The sequence below is a fragment of the Mauremys reevesii genome, linkage group 3 (genome assembly GCF_016161935.1).
Source record: "Mauremys reevesii isolate NIE-2019 linkage group 3, ASM1616193v1, whole genome shotgun sequence".
Taxonomy (NCBI): Eukaryota; Metazoa; Chordata; order Testudines; family Geoemydidae; genus Mauremys; species Mauremys reevesii.
The window spans coordinates 192,144,502-192,172,243 of NC_052625.1; the positions used below are offsets into that span (position 1 = coordinate 192,144,502).

The following is a 27,742-nucleotide window of genomic DNA, read 5'->3' on the forward strand; positions in this document are numbered from 1 at the left end:
CATGGGGGAGAAGACTCATGAGATCACCCCCATATTTAGGAGAGTTTGGTATCTCCCGTTTCCTGGACACCCAAGAGACAACACAATACCCTGTTCCAGCTGGCATAATTAGCACCGAGTCTCCGCCCCTATTCCTCCTGCACATTGGTCTCTGGGGAGCCAAAGACCCCAGAGTGACCTGGGTGTCACAGAGATGTGGCAGGAGCGCCACACCCTCTGGGAATAGAGCGGAGCTCACCACAGGCGAGGGAGGTAGTATGGAGAAACCAGAGGGAAGCTCTGTGTCACAAGATGATGAGGACGGTAAGGTTTAGGGGAGTAGGGCAAAAGGGGTATTTGAATTCGTCCTGTGGGGCAAAATCACATCACAGTGGTGTAGCCCTAGGATTATTATTTTTATTGGTGGTAGTATCCAAAGGCGCCATTCAGGATCTACGCTCCATTGTCCTGTACACTGTACAAAGCACACATAGTCCCTGCTCTGAGCAGCTCACAATTTAAGAGAGTGGAAGAACTGATGAGTTCTGAACTGAGGGTCTCCTTTACTAAACCAGTGGTTTAGTGGTCTGTGGACTATGTCTAAGGGGTCTGCAAAAGACGACTGTGAAAATAAAGTTTCGGATCCCAGAAAAGGCGTATTTCCACGTGGGGGCATTCTCTTACTTTGCCACTAGGTTAGTGGCAGGATGTTGCAACTTCAGAAATGGGATTTGATTCCCCTGCCTTGAGTAAACTCGGGATTTTTTCCAATTCAGGAAAGCACACAGGATAAACCTTTTAGAAACCAGACCTAGCAGCTGTCTAAGGGCTATAATTCTAGTCAGGGCCGCCCACGAGCCCTGGCCGAGAATCCCTTCCCTGGCTACTCACCCAGTGGCGGTCCGGGTCTTCAGCGGAGGGTCCTTCTCTTGCTCCGGGTCTTTGGCGTCACTTCAGCGGCGGGTCCTTCAGTGCTGCTGAAGATGCAGAGCGAGTGAAGGACCCGTCACCGCTGAAGACTCGGAATGCCGTCTGGTGAGTACAAGTGCCGCGATGGGTGGTGCCTTTTTTTTTCTATGTCTGCTTCCCTGCTTTTCCCCAGGCTCCCTGAATCCTCTGGGTAGCCCTGATTCTAGTTGCAATTACAGGTCTTGTTAAGAAGGACTTTAGATGATGAAATCTTGATGAAAGAAAATACTCAAGGCTACAGATATATTCTTGGGATGGTAGAAGATATTTTGGTGTATGTGAACAGCAAAAGCTTCCAGGGTCAGCTAGAAAACAATAGATTAACTATTAGGAAAAACTTAAAGGCAGTGGGTCTGATTCTCCTCTCATTTACTGTACTTTTACTCTGCTGTAACCCCATTGACAAATCAGAGGAACATCAGGCCTATTGTACTATGCAAACTCTACTGCCAAGCAGGAATTGAGTTTTGGAACTGTTGCAGCCTCTCTTAAAGTAGTTGTTAGAGATCAGATACATATTACAGGGTCTCAAGTCAACAAACCTGCCCAACTTCCTGAACTCAGCAGCCGTGCAGCAAAATTCAGCAGACTTAACGAACATCGCCACACATCTCATGACAGTGCAAGTCAAGACAGTCTCAGACGACCTTCTACCCACTCTACAGCGCCTTCTTGTTCTGAGTATGTGCAATATTACCAGATCTTAATCATAATTGCTCTAGCTCAGTGATTACTAGGAAACAGCTGATCTCTCATCTCTTTTATTTTTGATTAGCCATGACCTTGACCTGAAGTCCACGCTTCCCTTGTCACCTTCCTCTCAATGTACTGATGTTCCACTACCTGAAATTAAATCAGCAACTGAAACTCACCAGTTTATTACATCTCCTGGTAAGATCAGATTTCAGCAATCTCCCACACTTGAGTAAATTGTAAAGAATAACAGGAAAAGATAATTTACTTGCAGCACAGAATGTATCTCGGCTCCGTTCAGATGTTGTTTCACACACAGACAGAGCCTACTGCTGATCTCACACCAGTTTTACTAGTCTGAACATAGTCAAAAATGAACTCATCTCCCTTCCAAACTCCTTGTCTCTTGGTCCCTGACAGTACCACCATCTTCCCCGTCACTCAGGCCTGTAACCTGGTTTTCATGTGTGGCATTGCTCTCTCTAGATTTCAGGCTGTATCCAAATCATGTCACATTTTCCTTAAATGATTCAGCTTTTCTCTCTGCCTAACCTGCCAAAGCACTGCCCACATGCTCATTATCTCCTGTCTTGATTACTGCAACCTCATCTTTTGGGTGTAAGTACTGCAACCTTGTACCACTTAGCCAACATCATCTTCCTAACTCATTGCTTCAATCACATTGCTCTCTCCTTTGAGTGCTTCTACTGGCTCCCCCATTTGCACCACATGAAACACAAATCCTGGTTCTTCCCTTGCCAGTTATGATGAATTATTATTGATTATACAGACAAGCAAGAAAACATGAGGTAGGATTTTCAGAAGCACTTAAGAGACTTAGGAAAAAGGCAAAGCTCCTAAATCACATAGGCTCATTTGAAAATCCCACTCAAAGCCCCTGCATCTAGGAAGTTGAGGCCAAAATCTGGATGGCTAAATATAGACATCTAGCAGGTCAAAATGAGGAATAGGAAGGAAAGGAGACAGCAGTAGAATAAGGTGCAGGAATTGAGCATCCTTGTAGCAAGGTCCAATGATTCGTTTTGTTTCTGTGATAATCTTGTTTGTAAATTACATATTTCAGGATAGGGGTTTGTTTAGTTTTGGTTGGTATAATCAGATGCAAGACAGTGAGCAAATGATAGTGATGCAGGAGTGCTATTATACTTAAGGTTGTGTCACAGCTTCTGTTTAAAGGTTCACAGAATCATAGAAGATTAGGGTTGGAGAGACCTCAGGAGGTCATCTAGTCCAACCCCCTGCTCAAAGCTGGACCAACCCCAACTAAATCATCCCAGCCAGGGTTTTGTCAAACCTGACCTTAAAAACCTATAAAGGTGGAGATTCCACCACCTCCCTAGGTAACCCACTCCAGTGCTTCACCACCTTCCTAGTGAAATATTAGGAAAAGCTGTCCAACCTAGACCTCCCCCACTGCAACTTGAGACCATTGCTCCTTGTTCTGTCATCTTCTACCACTGAGAACAGCCTAGCTCTATCCTCGTTGAAACTCCCCTTCAGGTAGTTGAAGGCTGCTATCAAATCCCACCTCACTCTTCTCTTCTGCAGACTAAATAAGTCCAGTTGCCTCACCCTCTCCTCATAAGTCATGTGCCCCAGCCCCCTAATAATTTTTGTTGCCCTCTGCTGGACTCTCTCCAGTTTGGCCACATCCTTTCTGTAGTGGGGGCCCAAAACTGGACGCAATACTCCAGATGTGGCCTCACCAGTATCGAATAGAGGGGAATAATCACTTCCCTCGATCTGCTGGCAACACTACTACTAATGTAGCCCAATATGCTGTTAGGCTTCTTGGAAACAAGGGCACACTGTTGACTTATATCCCGCTTCTCATCCACTGTAATCCTCAGGTCCTTTTCTGCAGAACTGCCGCTTAGCCAGTCGGTCCTCAGCCTGTAGCAGTGCATGGGATTCTTCCGTCCTAAATGCAGGACTCTGCACTTGTCCTTGTTGAACCTCATCAGATTTCTTTTGGCCCAATCCTCCAATTTGTGTAGGTCACTTTGGACCCTATCCCTACCCTCCAGCATATCTACCTCTCCCCCCAGTTTAGTGTCATTTGTGAACTTGCTGAGGTGCAATCCATCCCATCATCCAGATCATAATGAAGATGTTGAACAAAACTGGCCCCAGGACAGACCCCTGGGGCATTCCGCTTGATACCGGCTACCAACTAGACATCGAGCCGTTGATCACTACCCATTGAGTCCGACGATCTAGCCAGCTTTCTATCCACCCCTTATAGTCCATTCATCCAATCCATACTTTTTAACTTGCTGGCAAGAATACTGTAGGGAAGCCATGTCAAAAGCTTTGCTAAAGTCAAGATACATCATGTTCACTGCTTTCCTAATATCCACAGAGCGAGTTATCTCATCATAGAAGGCAATCAGGTTGACAATTCAAAGTCCCCTAAAATCGACACACTTACTGGATTCTTTTGAAAACTGATGTGCCTTAGGAGGGTGCAGAGTAGGGTTAGTAACCCAAATTTGGGGTAAGACAATATTTTTTTTTTCAAAAAGTCTCCAGGGTGTTTGTGTTTTATTTTTGCTCAGAGCTAGAGATGCTTGCATTGCTTTGAAATCTGGATTGCCTCATAGGGGTATGGGGCAGCATTAGTGACCCAAATTTGGGTTATACACCTGGCCAAAAAATGCTGGTTTCCTTCTGCTGCCTTGTATTGTTAAATTGAGAAGTACTAATGATTGGAGGCATCACAGACCTCATTGAGACTGATGGCTGTGTGTTCACCTATTAACAAAACTAAGGATAAGTTAACAACAAGCCCCCCCCTAAAACCAAAAAAAGATTTGGCCTGGGTGGCTGGAGGTTGCTACAATTTGTGAGTCAGAGTTGGCAATTGTACATTGAGGGGAATGTAATCAAAGTATTTGGGGAAAATGTTAGACATGTAAATGCTTCCCGGGAAGGGAGGAGTGTTAGCAGGTGAAGGAGTGAGAGAATAGGGGGAGAGGGTTTGGGGCTGTTGCAAGGGAAGGGGTCTTATAGGGAGGGGGATCAATGGGGATGGGTGTTAGGGGTGAGGAGAGAGGTTGGGGGCTCAGGTGAGGGTGCTATGGGTAGTGGAGGCATGGGGCACTGGGAAGGGAGTCATGGGGATGAGTGGCAGGGGACTGGGGTAGAACAGGGGTAGAGTAACGGCCTCACATGCTCCCCTCCTGTGTGTGCCTATATCTGGGGAGCTCTTACATTTCTAGGGGTGTCCAAGTCCCTTCCCTGCCCCACTCATATAGCCAGGATATGGGGGTCCTTAGCCCACTGGGGGTGTCTCTGTTATAATAGAATATGTTTTTATTTTATGGGTAAGTTTACTCTGAACACAGCAGAATAGACAGCAGCTGGTCTAAGCAAAATTTTTGTTATATCAGGTGGGAGTGGGCAGGATCTTTTTTTCTCTTTGTACTTTAATCGTATTAGATGGAATTCTCTGGGCGAGAGTGAATGTTGCAAAGGAGGTGAAGCTCTTGTACCTTTCAGCAATGATGAGGTAGGCAGGGTAATGGCATGTGTGTTAATGGGACATATGGACCATTGCTGAAAGAGGGCAGAGTTAAGGTTGCATGGGCAACCTTTACTGTGAATTTCCTGATTTCAGATGTTTGACTTTTGCTCATACAACATACCACAAAGCAACCTTAACTCTGTGTTAATGTAGTTTTTTGCCACTGAATAGCAAGAAAGTGCCTGAAAGCTAACTGTAAGAAGGGAGCTTTGAGGAGTTTGAAGAAAGTGAGAGACATTTCAAGACACAAGAGAGGGAAGCAGAGGATTCAGCATAGGATTATGAGATTAGTTTGTTTACTCTGCTAGTCTGAACAGTGGCAGAGCTGAAAGTCAGATGGGAATGACTGCTTAGGCCATTTAATATCTAGTGAGTTGCTATAATAGTTTATGAAACTAACTTTAAGAGGCTAACATATAAAGTCAATTCATATTTATCCAGATCCCTCTTAATCTTAACCCTCCATTCTCTGAAATTGGGTTGGGACACCAGCACTGCATAATTTACATGGAACTATGGTAACTGCTGTATGAGATCACATCTATGGCCCTAAACCAAATGGCACCCCAGGCAAGGAGTGTCTTAGCCCCCCCCCACTCCTCCATTTGTTAAAACTTTTGAATACCTTATTTTTTTATTGCATTGGTAGCCCATTTCATGACTTTGATGCACGATTTGCATGAATGATTTATCCTTGTCATATAAGATGATAAATTTGCATGCTAGGATCTGTAAATCTGTATTTATTTATGCCATATATGAGCAAATAGAAAAAAATTCATGTCCTTTAGGCTTATAGAAACTTTTAAATTTTAAGAATATCTGAAATGCACTAAGAGCAAGAAATTGAACTGTGCACCAACATTGGGTGGACCAATATTAAATAGCATTACAGTAGGTACAGCCTTAGGCCTGGTCTACACTACGCGTTTAAACCGGTTTTAGGAGCGTAAAACCGATTTAATGCCACACCCGTCCACACTAAGAGGCCCTTTATATCGGTATAAAGGGCTCTTTAAACCGGTTTCTGTACTCCTCCCTAACGAGAGGAGTAGCGCTAATATCGATATTAACATATCGGATTGGGGTTAGTGTGGCCGCAGATCGACGGTATTGGCCTCCGGGCGGTATCCCACAGTGCACCACTGACCGCTCTGGACAGCAATCTGAACTCGGATGCAGTGGCCAGGTAGACAGGAAAAGCCCCGCGAACTTTTGAATATTTCCTGTTTGCCCAGCGTGGAGCTCCGATCAGCACGGGTGGTGATGCAGTTAAAAATCAAAATAAAGAAAGAGCTTCAGCATGGACGATGCGGACGTGATCGCTGTAAGGGCAGGCAAATCTGTTCTATCAGCGCTCCGTTACAGAAGACGAAATTCAAAATCATTTTTTAAATATCTCCAGACAGATGCCATAGCAGGGACTCAGCGCACTGCTGCGTGGCAAGCGTAATGGAAAGCCAAAGAATCAAATGGACGCTCATGGACTGGAGGACTCAAGCTATCCCACAGTTCCTGCAGTCTCTGAAAAGCATTTGCATTCTTGGCTGAGCTCCAAATGCTTCTAGGGTCAAAAACAGTGTCCGCGGTGGGTCAGGGCATAGCTAGGCAATTTCACCCCCACCCACCCCAGAAGTGAAAGGGAAAACAATCCTGTCTTGACTCTTTTACATGTCACCCTATCTTTACTGAATGCTGCAGATAGACGCAATGGTGCAGCACTCAACACCAGCATCCTTGCTCCCCCCTCGCCATGGGTGGCTGATGGTACAATAAGACTGATACCCATCGTCATCATCAGCCTATTGGCACATGGGGCAGTGCAAAAGGACTGGTAACCATGCGTACTAGCATCCGTCAGGTCGATCAAGGGCGCCTGGCCCTAATTTTTCCTGGTAGATGGTACAATATGGCTGATAACTATCATCATCATAGCAACAGGGGGCTGAGCTTCATCAGCCCCCACCCTTCATGTGTAAAGAAAAGATTCAATTGCCCCTGGACTAGCAGCAGGATGCTGGGCTCCTCTCCTCCACACTCCTTAATGTCCTATGTGGACTATCATAGCAACTGGAGGCTGCCTTCCACTCATTTCTCACTAACAAGTATTCCTGCATTCTTTATTACTTCATCACACAAGTGGGGGGACAATGCTATGGTAGCTCAGGAAGGCTGGGGAAGAATGAAATGAACAGGTGGGGTTGTTGCAGGAGCACCCCCTGTGAATAGCATACAGCTCATAATCTATGCAGGATCTGACACAGAGCAGCTGTGCTCTCTGGTTCTCTGATACAGTGGTTCTCTAGTACACTTGCCCATATTCTAGGCAGGACTGATTCTATTTTTAGATACCAAAAGGAGGGATTGACTCAGGAGTCATTCCCAATTTTAACTTTGCGCCCCTGGCTAAGAGCAGCCAGGGCACTTATGACAGCAGCAAATGGAACAGTGCAAAGGACTGGTAGCCATGCCCATCTTATTACCAATTTATGGTATGGTAGATGGTACAATATGGCTGATAACCATCTCTGCGATCATGCAAAAGCAAAAGCATGCAGCTGTGTAGCACTGCTGAATCGCCTCTGTGAGCGGCATCTAGTACACATACGGTGACAGTAACAAAAGGCGAAACAGGCTCCATGATTGCCATGCTATGGCATCTTCCAGGGCAATCCAGGGAAAAAAAGGCATGAAATGCTTGTCTGCCGTTGCTTTCCCAGCGGAAGGAGTGACTGACGACATTTACCCAGAACCACCCGCGACAATGATTTTTGCCGCATCAGGCACTGGGATCTCAACCCAGAAATTCAAAGGGGGGGGGGGAGGCTGCGGGAACTATGGGATAGCTACAGAATAGCTACCCACAGTGCAATGCTCCAGAAATTGACGCTAGCCTCGGACCGTGGACGCACACCACCGATTTGATGTGTTTAGTGTGGCCGCGCACACTCGATTTTATACAATCTGTTTTGTTAAACCGGTTTATGTAAATTCGGAATAATCCCGTAGTGTAGACGTACCCTTAGAATGTTAACCCTAGTCCTTTAGTTCAAAAGGTCACATTTCTTGCCTTTGCCCTCGTGAACCGAAGCACAGCATCAGAGAGATGCAAAGACTGGCCAATAGCATTTTCAAGCAATAAAATAGCAAGTGATGTCAGACTCTCATCGGTCAGTGTTGATTCAAGATATGTTTTAATGAGCCTGAGCTTTGAAAAGCTGCACTCACAACTCGTGGCTGTGACTTGCAGCATGATCAGAATCCTCAAAGCGACACACATTAGGAAAAGTGTCCTTCAGCTCTGCATTATGAATGAATTGGAGAACTTGGAGTGGAGAGTACTTCTTGTACGGCAAAATGGACACTCGAGCAGCGTCAATGAGCAAGTAAAAAACTCCCCCTTGAATTTTCCTTACGAGCTTCCGATCACCACCTCTCTGCCCTCGTAACCAAACTGTCTCTTCTTCCAATGAATACCACTTTCCTTGAAGACAGGCTCAACTCCTAAGTTTTCCACCATTTCTTTGGCAGCAGTGATGGCATCTTCAAATCCGTTGTCTCTGTAGACCACAGTGAAATCAAGGCAGCTTCTCATCCAAGTCCATCGACTGAGTGTGTAATGCCTTGCTTACAACGTTTACTTGGAACAGGATATCATGCCAAACCACAACTGAGACCATAAATTTGAAGTCAGTGACCTGGTTGCCAGGCTTGGTGCTTAGTATCAGATTCCAGCCTTGGCTTTACTTGACTTCACCAGTTCCATCATGGTGTTGTAAACGTTAGTCATCTGGTACCTCACTGGCCTTACACTGTCAATGTAGCTATCCCAGCAAGTGTCACTTAGTGGCTTTATGGTTAAATTTGTAACTTTGTCCATGATGATCTTCCACCTGATATTGATGCTGAAAACAGGACCTATATCCTTTGCATTCCTCCAAAGGGAGATCCTGAATCTAAAGATGATGACATTGCCATTCCCTCAACCTGGTTGTGTCAGATGCAATCACAAGGCACAAAGAAAGCTCTTGGATTCAGAGCAAGGATCCTTGCCTGGACGCCACTGTTCCTTCCCTTCATGTTTGTGCCATTGTTGTAGCCTTGACCGCAGCAGTCTTGAAGCTTTATTTTATTCTCGTTCAAAATGTTCAAAATCAGTTCTGTTAGGCCTTATCCAGTAGTGTCGCCCACAGACCAGAAACAGATAAAGTGTTCCTTTACTGCCATCCTCGTCATCAACAAATCTTTTCACTGTGACATCTTTTCACTGTGTAAATGACATCTTTTCACTGTGACTAATTTCAGGAGTGCAGTCCATTATTACAGCCTAGTACTTAACTTTGCCAAGCCACATCAATGTGTTATCAAGCATCTTCCTTGCCGTCAGGTCAATCAATTTGTTTTGAATTGTTTTGCTGCAGTAATGGTCCATAGCTTCTTTACGAACTACTTGAGGTATGTAATCATGCACGACATCATTGTATTTCTCAAGGAGCTCTACCAAATCAAGGAAATTACTGTTATGTTCAGTGAACAACTTATCTGCCGAACCCCGGAAAGCCAAATTATTCTTTGCAAGGAAGGGGGTAGTTGAGATCAGACACTTGAGCACATTCCTTAAGTGCATCTATGCATTTATTCAGCTTGAGCCTGGACTTGACCTCCATCCATTTGGAGGCCATAAAGTAGTCGGGTGACTTTTCACGTTGCTTGAGGGCATCAGCCAAGTAATGCCAGTAATTGTACCTGGAAAGAGCAAGCAACGATTTGGCATTCTTGTCAAATATTTTGCAACAAAAACAGAACACTTTGTCAGTTGATTTCGAGTAAACTAGTCAATGCCGATTCAATTTCTCACCATTCTTTTGCAGTGTGACTTTGAAAAGTGTCACTCATTTATTGGAAATTTCATCTCCTTGATTTTGCCCGTCCCATTCAAAATTGTATGATCAATATCAGCAGAATTTAGGAAACAGTATTTCTTTTATATTGTTGCATAGATAGGGGTTCGATAGAGATCTCTGCATCTCATTAAATATGTCCATTATTAGTTGCTACTTACACTCTTCAAGTCTTAAAACACATGTACACTTTCACAATTACACAATAAAACAAGTATCTCAATATTGCAGTTGGGGTCTCACTTCACTTCAGTTCGTTCTTTTATCTCACTGACTGACTGGCAATGCCCCGCCCCTTATATACTTGCAAGGGCATGGCTGACAGCATTGTAGGATGTTTGAGGAAAATGTAATTCTCAGAAAGTCTGGAAGGTTCCACGAGATTCTACAAAGGTCCAGAACATTCTAGGAGATTAGTGGAAAATGAATCCACATATGGAGTACCTGAAATATTTTACTTCAGACATTCTATTTCCCTTTTTGTCGCTAACAACAGAAACAGCACCCCAAGCCTGGCACCCCCCAAGCCTTGCACCCCAGGTAGTCACCTGGGTGGCCTGCCTCTAAATCTGGCCCGTTCTGTGGTCCATCTAATCCAGTGTCTGACAGTGGCCAGTAGCAGATGTTCCAAAGGAAGATTTAAAAGCCCAGTAATGCACAATTGTGCAATAAGATGCATATTGGGAAATTTCTTCTTAAGCTTAGACAGTTATTATTTTGTTTGTAACCTTAGACATATGTGTTGATATCCTTTAATATTTTATCACAACTATTATTATTGATCTATTACAGCAATGCTTAGGGACAAACCAAGATCATGGCCCCATTGTGCGAGGCACTGTATAAAGACAGAATAGTAGAGAGCCCTGCCCTGAGGCGTTTACACTCTAAATACTCAGAATAGACAAAGACTTACAGGCAGAGTAATCAGTGTGAACTATCTAGTGTAACTGTATATGTTGTTATTATTAAAGGGAATATCTAACAAAATTATTCAATAAATAAGCAATGTTTAAGGTGGATCTTTAAAGTGTGAACTTACCTCTATTCCCTATGTGTTTCACATTTCTTTCAGAAAACAAGAGGGCCCCAGACTTGGAATGGACTTTTTATCCAAGGTTTGGTCTTCACACATATCATATTGGGAAGCGATGCATATTCAATGGTCTCTTCCTCCGAAACAAAACCTCTGCATCAGAAAGGATGTTAGAAATGCGTTTGGGAAGAAAAAAACATGGTACAATCTCTAAAACAATTGCTAACTCTAGAACATCCTAAAAGACTTGGGGGCAACATTCATGCATTGCACTAGAGGCTTGGAAATCTCAGGTTCAATACACAACCTATGTTGGTTTGTTGGGGCACGATAAGTGGATGTCTAAGAACATAGATGAGCATCATTATCAAGATTAGAATGATGAGAGAAATTAAGAATAAACAGTTTGAGAAACAAGAACTGTATGGCTGAAACAGCAGGCTTCAGACAGTCTAGCTAATGTCTGTTTCCCCAGGACATACAATATGATGTTCATGTGGACCAACATTTAAAAATCTTTCAGAGGTGCTCAGCGGCTATGGTTGAGAGTACTCCGAATCTTTGCAAACCTGACCATGTACCTATCTAAATGTAGATTGGGGTGCAAAGCCATAGACATTCAAGCTAAAATTTTCAAAAGTGACTAGTAATAGTGACTAGTAATTTGGGGTGCTTCAATGCTGTAATTTTCAGAGGGCAGGCAGAGAGCATTTTCTGAAGAAAACGCAGTCTCCTTTAAGATGTTTTAGGTCGGGCACTCACAAATGAAGGAAGCCCAAATCATTAGTCGCTTTTTAAAATCTTGGGCCATATCTTAAAATCATGATGATATCCTCTGCCTTTCCTTTTCTCATATTCAATTTCTGACTCTTACAGATAAATTCTGTATGTATACACAGACAGCGAGAGAGTGAGAGCATCAATCTATTGTCTGAACTGTTATGTACTGCATCATTTTTGAGAATTAACTCTCCCCCACCCCAGTTTAGATCGGTTTATACAATATACAGATGCATTTTACCTTCTTCATCTATTTCATTAAAATCAACAGTAACTAAAGATTTAGAAATCCACGCATTGTTATTTGTTAAGAGTGAATCATATAGAAATTTACAGAAAGACACTGTTGACTTTAGCCAATGTGTATGTTTCATAATCGCAGCCCAGAGAAGTGTTATATATCCAAATGACTAAATTCTTCAGTTCAGGAATTAGTGATGCTGTATATTTTACATAATTAAATGTGACAATATCCTTTTACATGGACAATTAAGCTTATATTTGTGAGCAGTAGTGTAACTAAGGCCTGGTATACACTGGGTGAGGGGTGGGGGAAATCGATCAAAGTTACACTACTTCAGCTACTTGAATAATGTAGCTGAAGTCAACATATTTAGATCTACTTACCATGGTGTCTTCACTATGGTGAGTTGACTGTTGCCGCTCCCCTGTTGACTCTGCCTGCGCCTCTCCCCGAGCTGGAGTATAGGAGTTGACGAGAGAGTGCTCAGGGATTGATTTACCACATCTAGAGTAGACATGATAAATCAATCCCCACTGGATCGATCGCTGCCCGTGAATCTGGCCAGTAGTGAAGACATACCTTAACAGTGTAGACATTGTACATTTTAAAATCTGTTTTCAGTGAGGGTACTAACATAACTAGATAGCCTAAAATCTGTTCTTTAGCACTGTTCTTTAGCCAACCCAGTTATTGATGAGTCAACCAGTCATTATGTCTGAACATCCTGTTTCTAATCTGCCCATGTCTTAAAAAGATTAATTACAAAGTCTGGAAATAAATTAAGGGTACAGCTTCAATTGCATTTTAGTTCTATCTCCTTCTCAGGAAATACCATTTATAATCACAGATAAGTTTTGCTTGGAAGACATTGAGGAGCTATGGGACAATTCCTGAGCTTCTTACTTATTCGTTATGGAAGTAAAGCTCCCACTGAAGTCAATGACAGTTTGTCTGAGTATGGACACCAAGACTGGTCCTCAGAAGAACAAGGAAAGATCTAAGCTGCCACTATTCTCAGTCTGTTTTTTTCCCCTGCCACTATAACAGGGAGGTTCTCTCCAGCTGCAACTCTGAGCTATAAGAATAGTAATGCTTTGTATAACACCATTGATCCGAGAATCTCCGAGTACTTTATAGACATTAATTAACTGCCACAATATACTTATGATACAGGCAAGCATTATTAGCCAATGGAAGCACAACACAGTTACGGGCCAGTTCCTTGGCTAGGGGAAAGCAGCATAGATCCACTGAAGTCACTGGAGTTATGTTGATTTACCCCAGCTGAAGATCTGGCCCATCATGACACAACAGCAGCAAGTCAGTGGCATAGTCAGGAATAGAATTTAAATGCTGGCGTAACTCCACTGAATGGTGTCTATTGAAATCAATGGAGCTATGCTGGCATAAAACTGGAGAAATGTAGTGGTTAATCAAATGCTTGGAGTTCTGTTTCTCAATCCACTGTATGCCCTGCCTTCCTGTGTGAAAGAATTTGTGAAGCATTACGTTGATTAAGAGATGAGCTGCAGTCTGTGGTGAATGAAGGCCATAGAGTAGCCTCGAAGATATTATGTACAAGTAACACACCCATGGTTGCACAACTTCCATAATCATTATCTTTTAAAGATAAGCGGCACCTCTCACTCTCTTTTCCACAATTCAGTGGTTAGGAAACTGAAATATACTCACACTTGTGGAAGTAGTCTCTCCACAGTAGAATTGAGACACACTAATGCACCATAGAAGCTTGCACTTTCACTGTTTATCTCTTGCGCTTTCAGTCCAGCATCTTTCACAAATACTAAGGGATAATTCTGCTCCTGCCTCATCCAGCATCCTTGACCAAGATGTTGAGACATATACAGACCAAGCTGGGTAGCCTTAGGAAACATCTGCTGTTCCCTGTGACTGTAAAGGTGATAATATTGGACACAAACTCAGGAGGTCAGGATTCTAGTCCTGACTTTACACTTGCCCGGGTGGGTGACCTTAGCCAAATCACTTCAACACTGTGCCTCAATTACCCCATCGGTAAAATGGGGATGATGATGATGCCTACCTCTTCTGTAAAACATGGTTAGACCTATGGATAAACACTGATTTATATAATCAAGATATTAATTATTTTTAAATGCTTCATAATAAATCCTGATTCTGATCTAAATTATAGATGAGCCTCTTGTATCCCCACTAAGGGAACATGAGGAGAATGGCAGAAAATTATGTTGCAAAACTTTTAGGGACCAACAATCTTTTTGGGTCAATTTTAGAGCAAAAATCAATTAGGGATCCCAGCAAATGAAGTCGGTGGGAGAATTTTTATATATATAAAAATAAATATTATTTATTATTAATATACGATATGAAGTCAATGTAATTTAGCTCTCACACATTTTCTGTTAAGGAAGGAATTCCTTATTTTGTTATAATTTTGTTTGTTACAATGGAGATAGAAATCGATCACAGAAATGGCATTGCAATGGTAACCCCCTGTGACAACTGCTACAGCTGTCCAGAACACAGCAGAAACTTTCACAAATTTGGATCAACAAGACCTGTGGTGAACTTTGGGTGGTAAGTTTGTAATCTGGATGTGACCTCTTATTTGGTAAAATTAAATTATTATGCACCATTCCTGAGTATAGAACTGTCATGTGGGACACTTATTTAATTAATCCCACAGGCATCATAGATTATATATAGTGGTGGAAAATTATGAAAAACAAGGGCCAAGAGACACCTTAAAGGGTCTGATTTTCAGAGAACGGGTGCTCCAGTTTCTGAAAATCATGATCCTTTCAAGTATCTCAAATTGGGCACCCAAAATCACCAGCCATTTTTGAATATTTCACTTCTCCTCTCCAATCAGTGAAAACCAGGAGTAGCTTCCCTGTAATCAATGGAGTGACATGAGATTCAGGTCCAATAGGGCTAACAACTAAGCAATGTGCCCATTTCTCTTTTCATTCAAGCAGTTCTTTTCACACAGTTCAGTTCCTCCCAGTCTGCACACAGACACGCACTGTTCAGTATGACAAAACTGTGGCCAACTTATGTGCAAACTTGCCTGTTGAAATGAAACAACAAATATAAGATGGCAGCCTACCACAATGAAACGCAAACCAGTTTGAATGTAGCTGCAACACAGATTGATGACACATTGCTTCATAAATATGGTGGTGACAAGTGGACTAACAAGGCATTTTCTAGATAGTATTACACGTTTTCAAAGCTATTCACAGAAAGTATGGTTTGCTTTTTGTGTATGCCTTCTAGTAAGTATTGCTTCTGAGAAAAATACTTCATCCTATTGTATGCCATTGCTATTATGAAAATTTGCAGGCCAGTCTATAAGTTACAATCTGAACATGAGGGTTCAGACAGATGGGACCAAAGGCATGCAAAAAGTGTGTAAGGGAGACATATTCAGGTAAGGGAGTCATACGAAAAGAAAAGCGTGTCAATCACAGGTTGTAAAGTTGAGACTTAGTACGGCCGAGTAAGGCAGATGCAAAAGCAAGACACAAGAGTTGAAAGGTCAGAATGATGTAACGGGTGGGGTTCAGCCCAGTTTGCAGAAGCCAATAAGAATGCAGCTTAGTAACAAGGTGGACATTTCATGGATGGACGAGGTAGATTTGGCTGTCATTGGCATATAAGTGATGTCTGGAGCTGATGCTAGTAATGAGACATCTTAGAAGAAAAAGCTAAATATAGTGGACATTATAATAAACTGTCCATTGAGCCTAAATAAATCCTTATATAACTATATAGCTTTTACCTCCCAGTTTGTAATGTTTTAGGTATTCTATAAGGAATGTGATACAGCATGGCCAGAGGGCAGCAGGAGAGTGTTAGCAGGGAGCCTTATTCCCTGCAAGGGGAGGAAGGTTTGCTATAGATTAACTAGAGCACCTGAAGCCAATTAGAGCACCTGCAGTCAGTCACATGATATAAACCCCTGCTTCAGTCAGACAGTGTGGGGGTTGGAGCAGAGAGTGGTTTGAAGGAGTTGAAGCAGAGAACAGTTTTGAAGAGAGACAAAAGGAAAGTTTGGAAGAGTGCTGTGGTGGGCTGAGAAATCCAAAAACCCTAGATAAGGGGCACCTGGCTTGTGTAGAAGGAAGGCAAGAAGCCCCCCCACAAGCTGAAGGGCAGGAGAGGGAAGTAGCCCAGGGGAAGGAACCACCAGTTCAAGTGGTTCACCACTAACCTCAGGGCCCCTGGGTTGGGACCTGGAGAAGAGGGCGGGCCCAGGCCCCTCCCTCTCCACTCCACTCCTCAAGGACACTAGTGGGGTAATTAAAAATACCGGTTCAGAGGCAAGCAATGGTGCCCTGAACCTTCCCCAAAGAAGAGAAAGCGTGAGACCCAGCATAACAGTACCGGCAATTTGCCACAGGAACTTTAGATGAATCTGCAGCTACTGAAGTAACTGTAACCATTTATCAAGGTCAGTAGTGGCAAGGTTTTAAGGGTGACCCTGCTTGACAAGATGAGGGCTAGGGAAAAGAGCCTTCAGCCTTTTCCTAATGGAGGGAATGAGAGAAAGACGCAAAGTCTCTGCCAGAGATAAAAATGCTGTGGTTAGGGAGTTAGGGTGGAATTCAGGACAGGAGAGTACTGGAGACATCAACTTCAGGAAGCAGCTCAAGAGATAGAGAGAGAAAACCGTTGGTACTTTGAGATCACGTAGGGTCACAGGTAGGGCTTAAATTCTCATATGCTACTTCCTGGAGCACCCCTTGCTCTCCCAGTTTGGGACTCCAGGCTTCAGCTATGCAGTGGGAAGGTCTTAGGTCTTTAGCCCTGCAGGGCACACCGGGTGTTGGGGCTTCAGCCCTGTCAGGTGCATCCAGGCTTGGGGCTTCAGTTCAGAGCTACGGCTCGGGACTTCTGCCCAGCAGGAGGCGCTGGGGCTCATCCACTGGTTTGAAAATATTTACTAGAGCTCTGCTTTGGATAGCATCTGCTGAATCTAAGCCCTGGTTACAGGCAAAAAGTTGATAATTAGCCATCTGCAGGGAAGCAGACTTACTCCTGTAAAAGCCAGAGTGAGTGTTATCAAGGAGGTTGTGAGGGAAAAAGTGATAAAAAAAGTAAGAGAAGACCCCCCCTTTACTAAAACTTTGCTGAAGAAATGGTGGTGGGTTACAGGCTATAGATAATGGTAAGGAAAGTTCATATTAGGTTGTGTTTTCTATAGAAGTGGGGCTATTTTGAATGTGGCAGGGAAAGGAACTTCTGGAGAGGAGCTGGAAGCATTAGCTAAAGTGTGTTCAAATAAGAAGTATGGTTGGTTGCTGACAAAATAAGGGTAGTGATATTTTAATGGAAATTTAGACCCCAATTCTACAAGGTATTTAAGCACCTGTGTAAGGTTAAGTACACGAGGAATCCAACTGAAGTCAATGGAGAGACTCAAGTGTTTAAAATAATTCCCATACTTAAGTACTTTGCTGCATTTGAGTGAAAGGGTAGTAGAGAGCTTCCAGTAGATAAATCAAAGGTGAATTGTATAGCGAAAGGCACTTATGATAGAATGTAGAAAAACATCCCTGTGGACCCACTCTAATATGGAGTATACTATCTGAAAAAGAAATGTGAATGTCACTATTGACGTGCAAGTTTGCAGATGACACTAAACTGGGAGGAGTGGTTGATATGATGGAGGGTAGGGATAGGATACAGAGGGACCTAGACAAATTAGAGGATTGGGCCAAAAGAAATATGATGAGGTTCAACAAGGACAAGTGCAGAGTCCTGCACTTAGGACAGAAGAATCCCATGCACTGCTACCAACTAGGGACCGAATGGCTAGGCAGCAATTCTGCAGAAAAGGACTTAGGGGTTACAGTGGATGAGAAGCTGGATATGAGTCAACAGTGTGCCCTTGTTGCCAAGAAGGCTAACAGCATTTTGGGCTGTATAAGTAGGAGCACTGCCAGCAGATCGAGGGACATGATCATTCCCCTCTATTCTGCATCGGTGAGGCCTCATCTGGAGTACTATGTCCAGTTTTGGGCCCCACACTACAAGAAAGATGTGGAAAAATTGGAAAGAGTCCAGTGGACGGCAACAAAAATGATTAGGGGGCTGGAGCACATGACTTATGAGGAGAGGCTGAGGGAACTGGGCTTGTTTAGTCTGCAGAAGAGAAGAATGAGGGGGGATTTGATAGCTGCTTTCAACTACCTGAAAGGGGGTTCCAAAGAGGATGGATCTAGACTGTTCTCAGTGGTAGCAGATGACAGAACAAAGAGTAATGGTCTCAAGTTGCAGCGGGGGAGGTTTAAGTTGGCTATTAGGAAAAACTTTTTCACTAGAAGGGTAGTTGTCATAGGTTTGTTCCCCACTTTGAACTTTAGCGTCCAAAAGGTAGGGACCTGCATGTACCCTTCTAAGCTTAAATCCTAGCTTAGATCTGATAGTGCTGCCACCAACCAATAATATAGTGTTTTGGTACACTTTCCATTCCCCCCAAACCTTCCCTGGGGAACCCAAGACCCAAACCCCTTGGGTCTTAACACAAAGGGAAATAAACCATTTCCCCATCTTTACCCCTCCCAGACTTTCCCTCCCTTGGTCATCTGGAGAGACCACACTGATTCAAACTCCTTGAATCTAAAACAAAGAGGGATTCACCTTCCCCCCTCTTCTTCCCCCCCCGCCTATCCCTGGTGAGTCAGACTAATCCCCTGGGGTCTCAAACAAGGGGGAAAAAATCACTCAGGTTCTTAAAAAGAAAAGCTTTTAATTAAAGAAAGAAAAAGTAAAAACTCTCTTTGTAAAATCAGGATGGAAATGCTTACAGGGTATACAACTTATAAAACTAGAGGGACTCCCTCCCCCCTAGCATAAGTACAAGTACAGCAACCAGAGGTAAAATATCTTTCCAGCAAAATACACATTTGCAAATACAGAAAACAAACAAAAGACTAACCTGCCTTTTTAATTAATACTCACTATATTGAATAGAGGAGACTATTTCAGGAAGCTTGGAGAGCCTGGATGTACGTCTGGCCCCTCTTATATCCAAGAGAGAACAACCCCCAAAACAAAGAACCCAAACAAAGACTTCCCTCCACCGAGATTTGAAAGTATCTTGTCCCTTCATTGGTCCTCTGGTCAGGTGTCAGCCAGGTTCACCGAACTTCTTAACCCTTTACAGGTAAAAGAGATATTAACCCTTAACTATCTGTTTATGACAGTAGTGAAACACTGGAATGGGTTACCTAGGGAGGTGGTGGAATCTCCTTCCTTATAGGTTTTTAAGGTCAGGCTTGACAAAGCCCTGGCTGGGATGATTTAGTTGGGGATTGGTCCTGCTTTGAGCAGGGGGTTGGACTAGATGACCTCCTGAAGTCCCTTCCAACCCTGATATTCTATGATTTGAAGTTGCTTACAAAATTCTATAGCAGAATGCATTTGGAATGCACTGTATTTCTGGGAAAGGAAATACCAGCAAATCCATTTTATTGAAAGCAAGCCAGCTACTGACATGCCTCTACAGGAAGCCAAGGTAGTTTTACAGCTCTATTTTCTTTTACAGTGCAACATACAAAAGGAAAGCAGATACATTTATCCCTCTCCAGCGCTTGTCACAGACTCCTTGGTAAGTATCTGCTTTGGAGCACAAGGAACAGCTAGAATATATGGGACAGATTCAGACCACACTTACACCAGTACAAATCAGGGGAAACTCAGTCAAAAATCAATGGATTTAACTGGTGTAAAGTAAGAGGAGAATCAGGTCCTTCATCTCCTGTTTGGAAAAGTCCTGTTGAGCTTAATAGGAATACAATTAATAGGGTTCTATAGAAATTAAATAGGGTTCCTAAAGTGTGCACTCCAAAACCCAGAGAATGTAGCAGATGACACTCTTTCTACAGACTTGTTTAACCAAGGGATAGAATTCTTCACCTACAGAATTCTTCATGTTGGTTCAGCAAATCTATACAGAGGATCTCATGCTGCTAGAGCCTGATTCAACACCTGCTTGAGTCAACAGGAGAGTTTCTACTGAACTCACTGAGGGCCCTTACATTCTAAAACTGTTCCATAAGGGAATTTTCAGCTATTTACATGCCTCTCAATATTGACACCTTTTCTGATGTATGTCTCCTGGACTTTGTCTGCCAACTATTATAAAATCAATTAGGATAATGTTGATACAGTCTCTCTTTTTAATGGCTTCCAAGACAGGTGACATAACGAGAGTGAATTCTACTTTTTTTTTTTAAATACATATTTAAATGAATGTTTGTTGAAGAACACATTTAGAATGAAGGGTCAGCTTTGTAAGTCAACTGGATTTCTTTTTTTTTACTGACCAAAAATACAGCCAAATTGACTGTATTGTACTGTCAGAATGATGTTTAGAAGGATACTTACCAAAAATTGTGCATAGTGTCTCCAGAGAACCTCATTTACTTCACACTTTGAAATATTATTGATTTAGAAATGAATTCATAATTGTTTTGGGAAGTGAAGATCCTTAATTATCTGCAGTCGGAGCCCAGTAACAGGGTGACACAACGATAAGGCCAGAATCTGATCTCTGCCTCGTCAATAAGCTTAACTGTGAACAATAAAACCCTCTTTTAATTAATCTTTCTAAATGAAATTATAACCAGGCATAAACTGGTCAATGCAGCTATAATCCGTGGCCTATAACTCAGTCTGCCAAGACCCAACTGAGAGATGAAATATGTTGAAGACCCAGAATGAGGGACATAGCATGCTGTGAGCTTTATACTTTATTTCTGATGTAAATCATTTTCAACAAGGAAAAAAGTGAGGGGACTCCAAATCTGTGTGCCACTTACATAACTTTGAAAGAGATGAGTGATGTCTCAAAACAAGGACATTTGAGAGGTATTGTCCATGAACAGCACACAAGGAAAAGAAAATGGCTGCCTGCTGTGAGTTTCTGGGGAGAAGCAACAAACTGTTAAAGAAGAAACTCTTCCTTTCCTCTCATGAGTCCTGCATTCCTTGTTACTCCCACCTCATGCTCTTTGTTCCCTTTGCTTTCTTTTGACTCTTTGACAAACACCTGTTTTGTGCTGTTAGTGAGCTCACTTTGGCCGACCTTTGCTAACACAGGCCCCAACTCCCTTGGCAGTTATCAAGACCTCTGAATCACAGAGTAGTAGGGATGCTTGTAAACATATCTTTTGCATTCATAAATATTGTGTTTTACAATCACAACCATTCAGATTGCACATATTTCCATGCCTTCTAGTAGTTGTATTTACTCAGCGTATCAAGGAAAAGATTTTGTACACACACCAGCAGCACTTGAAACTGGTACATCTCTGCAATTAAACAACAGCTACAGCCATTGATCACAGAAGGTATGTCTACACGGGAACACTTAGGAAAATTAATCTGAATTAATTTTTAAAGTGTATTAGTTAAAGTGCATTAAACTCCTGTGTGGATGTGCTCATTCAGAATTAAAGTGGTCTTAATTTGATTTAGCTAAATCCACTTTAATTCTAAATAAGAGAACCCACACAGGGGCTTAATGTGGTTTAACTAATCTACTGTAAATTCACATCTGCAGTTAATTTGGGTTAATTTTCCTGAGTGTCCCTACGTAGATAAACGCTTAGATTCATACACAAGAGACCACATTTCATTAATTCATAGTAAGATTTCTGATTTGGGTTCTGGAATTCACTCCACCCTAGATCTTTCCAAGTCTGATTTTTCTATTGTCCTGTCTATTTACATTGTAAATGTTTTAGGGCAAGGATAGTGTGGTAGCAGATGTTTGCACAGCACCTAGCATGACTGTGCCCTGATCTCAGCTGGGGCTGTATGCACAAAACTCATCTCTTTACTCAAGCATTTGAAGGAGGTGGGCTTAATGTGGGGATTATCATGATGCGTGTCACCATTGTAGGGGCACTGAATCTACTATTCGGCCAGGGCATTGTAGATTTTATAATGTAAGAGTATTGTTTATTTGAAATATTTTAAACAATGCAGGAACAGAAGTACATTGTCTGATCTAGTCCCAAAGAGAACTAGATCAAAGCATTGATGCCTGTCAGCAAGGTCCACATGGACAGTTAGTCCGGGGCAGGCTAATGCAGGGTCAATTCACACCCCAGCTTGTTGCAAACTAAATGCATGTATAGACATGCCCTTAGAGAGTGTAGAGTGGAATAGCAGCAGAAAGAGGGAAGTTACCATGTAATCCTTTCCTACTGTTTTTCCTTTGATGGCTGTGGCAGGGAATCAGGCATGTGAACGGTGTAGCTTTATCTCCCTCCTGTGGTGATTAGAGCCCCTAGCAGTGAGACTGACTGGGCTTAGAGCAGCCTGTGTTTAAGAAAGGCTGATCTGAAACGTATTTTAAAATATGGATTTGTGATTTTCAGGTAATAAGATAGTTACATAATAAAATTCAGAATTATAGTCTGGTTCGCACAGGTGAAATGAGAGGCTCCAGAGAATAAAGGAAACATGCCACCATTTGAGATAGAAATAGTGAGCTGAGTTACAACAGTGAAAATCCAGAATAACTGTATTGATTTCTATTGAGGCGCTCTGGCTTTGTGTTGCTGTAACTGAGAGCAAGATTTGTTCCATATGTCCTGATTCACTTCTCACTCAGACCACTTTAAATCGGGATCAACTCCAAGGACGTAACACTGGTGTAAATGAGAAGTCAGGCCCGGCCTAGGACCTTAGGCCTTGATCCAGCAAAGCACATTACCAGGTGTGTAATTTCATATATCCCAAGTTCTACTGACATCCATGGGCATTCAAATGGGTAAAGTTACATGTATGGTTAAGGGAGCAAGCAGGGCCACATTATTTAGTTACACTGGGTGGAGGTTCTGGGGCGCTCTGGGCATTATGGATCCTGAAAGGTTCAGTGTCCACATTAGCGAGGTATTGGTGCAATTGGTGCCAACCAATACCCTGACACTTTTCTTGTCTGTTCAGTGGGTCTCCGCACTTGACATATGGTAACAAGCCTTGGATCCTGATCCTGCAAACACCTGGACATGAATAACTCTCCATGCAAGTCAGTGTGACTATTATGTGAATGCAGTAACTATCATTCCTAAGAGATTGCTTGATTTGGCCCTGAGATTCAGGACAGTGACCATATCTTCCTATGTGCAGCTCCCAGCACATTCTGGCCATTACTATAAAAACAATAATTAACTGGCACCCTTGTAGCCAGATCTGAGTGGAGAGGTCAAGGACTATTAGTCCATCAGCTCCAAAGTGCCCTCTCATTCCTGCAGGAAGTTCCTTGAGCTCATGAGACATCATGGGAAACTTGTGCTACTACTGCCTGTACTAAATCTGGTTCTGAGTAAATAGGGATCCTTATTCTCCAGGCTTGTCACACCAGAACCTTTTCCAAACACTAAATTTAAACCAATTAAAAATCAAATTAAATATTAAAAAATTTGGGCAAAAGAACAGATCACAGTTAAATCTAATGTTTATTTGAACCATCTACTCTTGAGAGCTCATTCCTGATTATATATATCACCATTACCGCATCTCACTCCCTTTTGACCAGTTTACCTGCAGCATTTCATGTTGCTCTGATGTTAGATCAGGGGTGGGCAAACTTTTTGGCCCAAGGGCCACATTGGGTTTGCAAAACTGTATGGAGGACCAGGTAGGGAAGGCTGTGCCTCCCCAAACAGCCTGGCCCCCATCCCCTATCCGCCCCCTCCCACTTCCTGCCCCTTGACTGCTCCCCTCAGAACCTCTGACCCATCCAACCCCCCCTGCTCCTTGTCCCCTAGCAACCCCCTCCCAGGACCCCCCACCCCAACCATCCCCCAAGACTCCACCCCCATCCAACCCCCCTGTTCTCTCCGTCCCTGACTGGCCGCCCCTGAACTTCTGCCCCTTATCCTACCACCCACCCCCGTTACCATACCGTTCAGAGCAGCATGTCTGGCAGCCGCGCCGCCCAGCCGGAGCCTGCCACACTGCTCTGCAGGAGCGTGCAACCCAGCTGCCCCAGAGCGTGGCTGCGGGGGAGGGGCCAGGAGCTCAGGGGCCAGGCAGGATGCTCCCATGGGCCCACCTCTGTGTTAGATCCTCACACAAGTTACAAATATTAGCAGCAGGAGAAAAAAAAATACTTTTGTAGTGATAATCAGGATGGCCCATTTCCAACAGTTGACAAGAAGGTGAGAGTAACGGTAGGGAAAAATTTGCATGATAATAGCTCACTTTAATTGATTAGTCTCATTATAGCTGGTATGGCAACACCCATTTTTTCCATGTTCTCTGTGCGTATTATATATCTTCCTCCACTGCAGGCATCCAGTGAAGTGGGTTTTAGCCCACAAAAGCTTATGCCCAAATAAATGTTAGTCTAAGGTGCCACAAGTACTCCTCGTTCTTTTTGCTGATACAGACTAACCTGGCTATCACTCTGAAAGATGTTTAAAGTTCTTCATGCGGTTAGTTGCTTGTAAGCTATTCAGTGTGTTCATCATAAAAAAAAGCTTCTCCTCTCATCTGCAAATTTCCCATTGTGAAAAAAAGCCTACTATACCTGTATAGAGATGATTACCTACACGCAATTAAAATAATTTGGTGTGGTCTGGTAAACAAAGCTGCTCTTGGGAAAAAGATAAGCGTGGGCATCTGTTTTGTTCTCTTTTGCTTTTATCTTGTACCAACCTAAGGTTGTATGTATGCACGATCGAGAGGATGTTTTCTTATATGTATCTGTTTTTGTATAATTATACTTATGCTTGGATTTCAGTCTGCTTGTTCAGTCTAAGAACAGATGTAAATTCACATGATGGAGAGCCCATTGCTCTGACTTTAAAGAAGTATGCCCATGTCTTGACATCGGCTAAATCAATTTCTAGTAAGTGATGAAGAGGAAGTTCTTAGAGATTGCGTTAACTTAACAGCATCCAAGATATTCAGGGATAGATGATCAGCTGTTGTGAATTAACATAGAGCCACTGAAATCAGTGGATCTATATTGTTTTTCACCAGGTGAACATTTGGCTTGCAAGGACTAGACATTTCTAAAATTATGGGGCTCTGGTTTTTCAAGAGCTTCCAGATATCCAGCACTAATATCCCAGGACTTGATTCTAGGTGGCCTATCATTAAGGCTACCTGACACTTGCTATTATAAGAACCTGTTCTCAGTTGCCTATAACATTGACAAATTTTAACCCTTTGAATGGAAATTTTCTGTGCTGGGTGTCTGCTACAGGGTCAATCAGACGATATCAATGGAACTATAGCAGTTTACACCAGCTGGGGATCTGGCCCATGAGATGTGTCATATTTGCTTTGTCAGGATATTTGCTTTGGGATATATAGTATTAAGTATTAAGCACTGTACAATAAATCAACTACTTAAAAAGCTGGATTTTTCTTTTCAATGTCTAATGCTGTATGTAGCTTGCAGCAGATAAGAGCGCACTGTTTTAGAAACCAAACATAGGAGGTAGGGCCTGGGGCAGAGTACAGTCCCCTGCAATCACAGGACAACCCCGTCCTCTCATCTCATTCATAAATGTATCAAGCTCCATCTTAAAACTAATTGGGTTGCTAGCCCCCTACCACTCCCACTAGAAGGCTGTTCCAGAACCTCAGTCTGGTGGTTAGAAACCTTCTTATCATTTCCATCCTAAATTTCTTCATGGCTTGTTGATTCCCATTTGTTCATGCACCTTTGTCCTTTAGTTTAAGTTGCTCTTCTCTCACCCTGGTGTTTATCCCTCTGCTGTGTTTATAGAGAGCCATCAAATCCCCTCTTAGTCTTCATTTGGCTAGGCTAAACGAATCAAACTCTTTCAATCTCCTCTCCTCCTAGTCTATCAAAGTTGTGGCTGTGAAAAATCATGTCACAGACCATGAAATCTAGTCTCCAGCCACCCAGCTCTGAAGGCAGAGTGGAGAGCAACAGCTGCTGGCTGGGCACCCAGCTATGAAGGCAGTGCCCCACCAGCAGCAGCGCAGAAGTAAGGGTGGCAATACTATACCATGCCATCCTTACTTCTCCACTGCTGCTGATGGCAGCTCAGCCTTCAGAGCTGGGCTCCCAGCCAGCAGCTGCTACTTTCCTACCTCCCAGCTTCAAGCAGCACTGCTGCCAGCTGCAGCACAGCAGTAAGGTGGCATGGTAGGATATAGCCACTCTGACGTCTGCTGGAAGTGTCACTATCTTCAAAGGCAGGCACCTGGCCAGCAGCCACCACTCTCTGGCCATCCAGCTCCAAAGGATGTGCTGAAGTAAGTGGCGGCAATACTAGGACCCCCAGTTTGAGAAATGCTGTGTGTGTGTGGGGGGGGCGGGGAAATCACACATTTGTCGTGGGTTGGTCACAAATAGCAAATTTCATGGATGTGTTACATGGTATTTATGCTGTGACCAACCCCTGAAGTGTTATTTCTCCATGATTTAAGTAGACCCCTACTCATAAGCTAGCCTCTCTCTTCCCCGATCAGACTAGTAGCTCTTCTCTGCACCTGGTCCAGTCTGAATACATCTTTTTGAACACAGGTGACTAGAAATGTACACAATATTCCAACTGAGTTTTTGCCAGTGCCTTCTACAATGTTATTAATATTTCCCTATCTCTACTCTAAGCATCCCATTAGATTGCAAAAGGAACCTTCCCCTGAATGCTTCACACAAAAGCTGCTTTAATATTTAAATATATGCTGATGCTGTAATGTTCCACACTGAGTCCAATTTGGTTTGGTTGAAGAACAAACCAGGAAAGCCACTCTGCTGTAACGAGTGAACTTTGCAGTTAGTTAACTCATTTGCATTTCTCCTTTCCTCAGCATACCTTTCCATGTGAAGGAGAAACAGCAAGAACTGGAGATAGAAAGGAACGATGTGAAAAATCTAGACAGATGGAAGCCAGCTCCAACACTGCTTCAGGCCTTGGGTGCTACTGTACTGGCACACAGAGTCAGACAGCGTGAATCGTAGTGGAAAGTTCTTCCTAAAGAACCATTCTGTAAGCCACTCATATCCCTGGTGACATAACATACATGTGTGAACAGTGCTGGATGTAACTTCTTACTTGGATGGTCCTTTTAATGTGTTGTAGCAACCACTGTAGAGATCCTGTTTTCAGTGTTGACTTTGTATTGGCTCCTGTTCATGATCACACCTGAACAGAAGCCCAAAACTACTGTCCCTCTGTCAGTCATTCGAAGTTTAGCCAGGACCAGGCACAAAAATGTGTTGTTAATACCAAAGGACAGAATAGTTTTTTGTCCCATGTCATATTACTTTCTTCACACTGTTTCCATGGAATAAAGCTCATTCGGGGAGTGATGGCTTCTATTTGTTTACCCCAACATCTAGAATTCACAATTTTTGTCTAGGATTGAAGAGGTATGAGCACTATTTTTACTTTGCAGATCTGTAGAGCCTTCCATCCAAACATCTAAGAGAGCTTTAGCATAGTCAGAAATAAAACTTAGAACACTTGGTTCCAGGTCTTGTACCTTCAGTGATAGGCCATGCTCCTTCCACCTTGCTCTCTTGAGGTTCAATTGAACAAAGCCTATCTCACACCTAACTTGTGAATCATACCCACCTGTCC

At 43.0% G+C, this 27,742-nt stretch overlaps 1 protein-coding gene across 5 annotated transcripts; it reads left to right on the plus strand.

Annotated features, from left to right (window-relative positions):
- Positions 1-2: 2 nt before the first annotated feature.
- On the plus strand, positions 3-27,467 carry SPATS1 (spermatogenesis associated serine rich 1). 5 transcript variants are annotated; one of them, XM_039530660.1, is made up of 8 exons: positions 72-303; positions 1,473-1,629; positions 1,724-1,839; positions 11,165-11,326; positions 14,606-14,726; positions 19,705-19,767; positions 23,118-23,199; positions 26,970-27,101. In XM_039530660.1, the coding sequence occupies exons 1-7, from the start codon at positions 258-260 to the stop codon at positions 23,185-23,187; spliced, it is 735 nt and encodes a 244-aa protein (XP_039386594.1). In that variant the 5' UTR covers positions 72-257; the 3' UTR covers positions 23,188-23,199; positions 26,970-27,101. The 5 variants fall into 5 exon arrangements, with proteins under 5 accessions (XP_039386593.1, XP_039386594.1, XP_039386595.1 ...); XM_039530659.1 differs by lacking the exon at positions 23,118-23,199 and having other exon boundaries at positions 3-303; positions 26,970-27,467; XM_039530662.1 differs by lacking the exons at positions 72-303; positions 23,118-23,199 and adding an exon at positions 940-1,014 and having other exon boundaries at positions 26,970-27,467.
- The last annotated feature ends 275 nt before the right edge of the window (positions 27,468-27,742 follow it).